This window comes from Manis pentadactyla, chromosome 7 (assembly GCF_030020395.1).
Source record: "Manis pentadactyla isolate mManPen7 chromosome 7, mManPen7.hap1, whole genome shotgun sequence".
Lineage (NCBI taxonomy): Eukaryota > Metazoa > Chordata > Mammalia > Pholidota > Manidae > Manis > Manis pentadactyla.
In genome coordinates, this window is record NC_080025.1 from 137879964 (window position 1) to 137886469 (window position 6506).

At 47.3% G+C, this 6506-nt stretch overlaps 1 gene segment (V, D, J or C); it reads left to right on the forward strand.

Annotated features, from left to right (window-relative positions):
* The first annotated feature begins 526 nt into the window (after window positions 1–526).
* Window positions 527–1775, forward strand: LOC118932605 (T cell receptor beta variable 24-1-like). The segment is given in 2 exon segments: window positions 527–1267; window positions 1402–1775. Coding segments are annotated over 2 exon segments (423 nt in total).
* Window positions 1776–6506: the final 4731 nt, after the last annotated feature.

Below are 6506 nucleotides of genomic sequence, written 5' to 3' on the forward strand. Positions count from 1 at the left end.
ACGATATTTTTCCCATTGAAAACAAACCCAAAATGATCATCTTCATTGTAATTACCCTATTTGTATTAATCCAGCTCCTGGAGAAGCAATTCACTAGGATAAGTCCACATTTCTGTTGGGATTATTAATGGAGAACTCTACCCAGAAAGAGAAGGGCAAGAACCTCGGAACTTGTCACATAGGATGTATTCACCGGCCATAGAAGGAGCTTGGGACGCAGCAACGACTACACAAATAACACAGGAGTGAGAGTAACAGGTGGGGAATAAACAGAAGAGGCCATGAGTTGGCAATTATTGAAGCCAGGTCTGGGGGACCTAGAGGCTCATTATATTACTACATCTACTTTGCATATGTTAGAAATTTTCCTCATCAAAAGAAAAAATATTAAAAGGAAAACTTTCCCAACGTGAACCACAGCAGGACTCATGAGTGTAGGATGCCCTGGTGTATCGTGGAAGAGGCGGAGCCTGAATCAGCACAGACCCGGAGCCCCAAAGGGCATCAGCTTATCACATCAGACAGGCCTTCACACTATCGTCGTAGCTGTGCTGGCTTTGTAATTTGTTGCACTGAAATATTGCACACTTCTGTTCTAAAACCAGCAAGAATTTGAGTGACGCTAGAATGGCCTCTGTAATGAACTGTTTTCAGTTAACTCAAAATATGAGTGAAGGTGTTAAGTATTTCTTTGAGACCCATGCCCACCTCAAGACCTCCCTCCAGGGGGCCTGTATTTTCAGTTACTATCTGTGCCCAGAAAAGTAAGCTGCCATTCAAGGACAGCAGCCGTGTGGAGCAAGGTAGGGCTGGGCCCCTTGAAAAAAGAAACAAAACTCTCAAACTTCAGGGTGAGTATATTCCAATTCGTAGCTTGCCCAGACCTGAGTTAGAAAAAAGTGAATAAGCGCAGAAAAAAGAGATTGTTACTGTGTCACAGCCTTCCAGTGAGACTCATTTCCCTGTAACCTATTCAGCTGGGAGGACAAGGCACCCTGGAGGGACGTTGCTCTCCAGAAGGGCCAGGAAGAGAGGAGGAGGGGGGACAGTGCGGTCCTCTGACAGGACGTGAGGCCCCCGGGAAAGGGGTGTGGCTGCACACCTGCGGAGCTGGGAGGGGCAACCCCATCGCTGCCCCGGTCCTTCCAATTTCCTACTTCCACGCTTTGTTTCCACCAATGCCCAGAGCCGGATGCCTGCACCCTGCCTCTCCCTGCCATGGGCTCTGTGCTCCTCTGCTGTGTGGCCTTTGGTGTCTTGGGAACAGGTGAGTGTGGGAAACATGAGGAATCCCTGCCTTAAATTGTCCGTGTCCTGGCTTGTCCTTGAGACTGTCCCTTGAGACTGCGGCAAGAGGTGCCATTTCCAGTTTCTGTCCTATTTCTTCTCGTTTCTTCACAGGCTCCATGGATTCTGGTGTGACCCAGACCCCAAGGAACAGGATCACAAAGACAGGAATGAGCGTTTCGCTGGAATGTTCTCAGACTAAGCGTCATGATGCTATGTTCTGGTATCGAGAGGACCCCGGGCGCGGGCTCCGGCTGGTCTACTACTCCTTGGATGTCAACGATACCAACAGAGGAGAGGTCTCCAGCGGGTACAGCGTCTCCCGGTGGGAGCAGGCGAAATTCTCCCTGCGCCTGGAGACTCCCACCCCCAACCAGACAGCGCTTTACTTCTGTGCCAGCAGTAAATTGCACAGTGGTTCTTGGCCACCTGCTCTCACCACAGAAAGACAGGCACGTTTCCTCAGGAGGGCACGGAAGGCTTCCTAGATGCAGGGTGTGGGCATCCTTAGAGGTCGGAGGAGTTCATGCTGTGTGAGCCTCCGTCTGAGCTTAGGGCCACCTGAGGGCAATGTCCCCAGGCTACGTGATGACCCAAATCACAGGCTACACTGAACCTACCCTCTCTGCCTGCTGACCGTCTTTATCCATTCCAGTGGAGCTAGCCCAGTAGTGTTCGTCTAGGACAGCGAGTCTGAGCACTGGGAGACACTGTTAGGATTCCCAGTTGGAGTGTTCCTCAGGAGCTCGCGGTGTGGTGTTCCGAGGTCTTTCTGTGTCAGCGCCACCCACCTTGCAACATGCATTCTCCATTCTGTTCCTCCTGCCGGCCCTTCCCAGGCCCTCTTTCCCAGGCTTGAGCCACTGTTCAGCTCTGTATTTGGTGGCCTCTATACCGAGAGCAAACTGGCTAGCTGGTTTTCTGAAACTTCCTTCTAAGTAAATGTAATTGTCGTTAAATCTAACTCAGAAGCGGAAGTTCAGAGGCTGCTATCTGTAAAAGTTATCTTTATCTTTCATCTACTGCCTCACAATTCAGTCTCTACTGAGATTGATCTTAACCTGCAGGAGCAGACAGGTTAAGAATCTCGTTATCAGGATGGACTAAATTTCAAAACATTTACCTGCCTGCTATCATGGAACCAGATCTGAGAGCTTGGAGATTCCCCTTTCCCGCAAGACATTGGAATAAACCGCTGGCTCCCCTATAAGGGGATCCTCCTAAGAACCCGTGAACTCTAAGCGCAAAAATATGTGACCAAGGGCTGCCACAGCATGACACGAAGTCTGCCTGGGGTCCAAGACCAAGCCTTCCCCAGCTCTTCTGTCTCTCATCCCATAAGCCTCAAATATGTCAATGAGGGAGTCCATTACTCGGTGATAGTTCAGACACAAAGAACCCAACTTACTTACTTTTCTACTGGTATGAAAAAATGTCATGCTTTAAAAAATTTTTAGGGTCATATAAGAGTTGTATCTCATCTGCTTTTCCTTTAAAAAATCGGTTTTCTATAGAGTTGAATTCCCTGCTTTCTATGCCAAGGAACTTTTCTGTGCGTTTTTACTATCATCAAAGGCTCATCTGTAATAACAATTCTTCTCTTACTAGTTATTAGCTGTTCCATTCAATTGTTTAGTGGACATTTCTAGTACATTTCCCTAGGTTTTTCTTCTGCCTCCTTTTCCTTGAGTGTAAATATTCTTCCTTAACCTTCCCATCCATGATCATGACCATTTCTTTCATAAGTTCCTAACTGATAAATTCTCTTCTGGCTGGATACTCCACAATTCAAACTCACATAATTTGTGACTGAGTTAACTGTTCCCCACCCCTACCTGCACCCATTCTGGTCCAAAGACTATATTTCTGTCTCAGTGACTGGGAAGATCATTCCATTTCCTCTTTTCCATAAGCCTTCCCATTACGTCCATTTACACATCTATGACTTCTACATCCCACCCTGCCATAGGTGTGGTTTTCTAGAAAACAGACTGCGAGGGAGATTAGTGTTCCTGGGATATCATTAGAAAATGCTCTTGCTATCAACTTGGAAGAAGGGGAAAGAGAGAGCAGGACGAGGCAGGGAGGCTGGGCTGTGCCCCGGTGGAGGCGGCAGCTGACCCGCAGGGAGCTCTGCCCTCACCCCGAGTCGAGGGCAGCAGGCTGGTCTTAGGCCCGCTGTCTGCGCACGCATGTCATTGGTCACGGGTTGCCCTGAGAAGACGCCCTGGGAAGAGGAGTCTCCTTAGCCAAGGTAATTCGCAAAGAGGGGTGTCAGCCCGCAGCACTCCTGGCAGGGTGGGGGAAATGTCCTTCACGCCTAAAGGGAGAGGCAGGGACACATCACAGTTGCTGCTGTGCACATTTTCCTGCCTCGGCCACTCCTTTCCTTGCTCCCTGCATCTACTTCAGAGCAGGCGCTGGACATCCGTTCCCTAGGAAAAGGGCAACGCCTTCTCCTCGGTCCATCAGCCTCTTACTTCACAGGCCTTGCCCTGCCTTAGACATTGCCAGCAGCCTGACTGTGTCTGATATTCTTCACGTGGCACTCAAAGTGCTCCATGAACAAGTCTCTGTCTAAAAATATGGCCAATTCCTCTACTCCTAGACTCAGCTCTTACTACTTCCAAAACTATTACAGTTATTGGAATCTCTCATAATTCATATGTCTCTTCCCTAGACTATATATTCTTTACTTTAAGGGATGTCCCCCCAATTTTATACCTTAGAACTGAACCTGATGTCTGACTTGGCAAAGGAAAAATAGAAGGGAGGGAGGGAGGAAAGAGAATAGACTCGAACATGTTTCATGTCATTCTTCAGGATTTTCTTCCAAATGTTCTGACATTTATATCATTGTTCTGCTGCATGTATATTTAAGTCCCCCACACCCCCACCTACTAGTCCTTTTAAAGGGAAGATAGTATGTTTGGTTATGCATAATTCTATAAGAAGACTGGAAAATGAGAGGGAGTTTCACTGGACAAAAATGTATAAAGACATATGTCACAATTATCTTTGACAATTCCTGTATCCTTAATTGTTGACATTTAGAAATTCTCAGCAGCTGCTCCAGAGACTTCTCTAGCGATACCTGAAAGGTGGCCATGCCTGAGTTATTCCTGTACTGGGCAGCTAGAGGGAGGTCGTTTATCTCTGCCATCAAGAACCTCTTCGTCTGAGTAGGACCTGAGCCTCTCTCACATCTACTCCCAACCCAAGATCTACCCCTTCTGTTCTAAGCCTTTTTCTCTAATCACTTCTCCCGTAGAAATGGGTCTTACATCTAGTCACTGCTGAGGACCTTCTCAACTCATCATTCTTCCTTAAATCTTCTCATTCTTAAATCTTAAAATTCATCAGAAAGAATCTTCCCAAATCTCTAAATGCCTAGTCACCCATTTCACCTTTTTTTTCAGCAGGGGGGCAGTACAATTTCATTTTTTAATTTTTCTTCCTGGACACTGCCTATTAAGGTTAGACCAGTTTTCACAGTTAAAGCAAAGGCCAAATGTCATTTGATTTTCATGATTAACCTTCTTTTAAAGGAGCCCCTGATGTGACAAGAAGGAGTCAGGGTTGGTAAGTCATAATCGTTATATTCCTTTGGGATACATGAGAAAGCAAGAGTGAGCAGGAGCCTGCCAGTGTTACATATGAAAAACAGAAAGACTGAAGAGGTGATCCTCGATTAATAGAGCTGTAATAACCAAAATCCCAAACCTCAGGTCAGCAGCGTATAAGCAAGAATTTTCTTGACTCTCAACTGTGGATCCTAGTGAACTAAGGCAGAGGGACCCAGCCCAGGGGGAGGGCTCTTGAGACTGACCTTCATGACTCACCATCAAAGCTAAAGACTTTTCTTTTGAGAAGACAAGGGGGAAAGAGAGGAGACTGGATAGTACTTGGTTTGGGTGTTGTTTACTGCAGTAGTGCCCCAAAAACTTTCAGGCAATATCACTAAAGCATGTATTGGAAAGAGCTGTGGATCTGAATTTTCTGTTCTGGCATGATTGATGGTACAGTTAAACTAAGATGACTTAATGTCATGGAGCCTATGTTGGAAAAATTGGTAAAAATGTGAGCACTGAGTCGGTGAGAAATAAGACTGAGAAAATGGGTTACCAAAATGGGTTGCCTCTAATCCTCACAACGTGCTTTCCTGTGCCATCTCACCTGCCACTCTGTCCACTGGGACCTTCTTCTGAAAGTTCTTCTCTCTCAGCTTCGCAGAGTTTGTTCCAGTGCATCCTTCAGGACTCACTTCAAACATCACTTCCTTTCCCAGCCTTTCTGATAAGGTCAAATCCTCCTATGACAGCCTTTGAAGCTCTCTGGCCCTGACCTTTACAGCTTGCAAAACAGTTGCAATTTATTGTTTTGAGAAAAGAGTAGAACTTGAGTTAAGATAAATAGGCAAAGTAGCTAGCCTACCTTGGGTGAGAGAAGTGAACAAGCATGTAGTCCTTTGATGGAACGGGGGTAGAGATGACACTGCTGTGTCAGCAGGATGGCTGTGGGGCCCCGGATGTTTGCAGGGACTGTGTTGTCATATGGTAACTTGGTCCAGAGCCCGTCCCACTTCCCCAGGACTGGGAGGCACCTTCACACCTAACTGTGCCATGGCTGTCAGGCTCCCCTGCTATGTGGCCCTTTACCTTCTGGGGGCAGGTAGGTCACAGCCACACCACAGATTTCTCTCAAGTCAGGAAGGAATATTTTTCCCTGTCCCAGGTTCACACCAGCCTCAAGGCCCATCCTGGACTCTGTGGCCAATTTTTGTCTCTTTCTTTCAGGCTTCATGGATGCTGATGTCTCTCAGACCCCAAGATACTGTGTTACAGAGAGAGGAAAGAAGGTTACTCTGGAATGTTCTCAAACTATGGGCCATGAGTATATGTACTGGTATCGACAAGACGCAGGAATGGAGCTACAGCTGATCCATTATTCATATGGTGTTAACACCACAGAGAAAGGAGAGCACTCCTCTGGGTCCACCGTCTCCAGACCAAGGAAGGACCACTTTGTGCTGACACTGCAGTCGGCCAGCTCCTCGCAGACATCTCGGTACCTCTGTGCCAGCAGTGAATACACATCACTACACAGGCACCTGCAGCCTGCCCCAAAAAGGCGCCACCAGGGTGAGGGAGCCCCACCTTCACAAACCTCTGAATCTACAGAAGCCAGCACACGTCTTCCCAGACTCCTTGGCCCTGTGG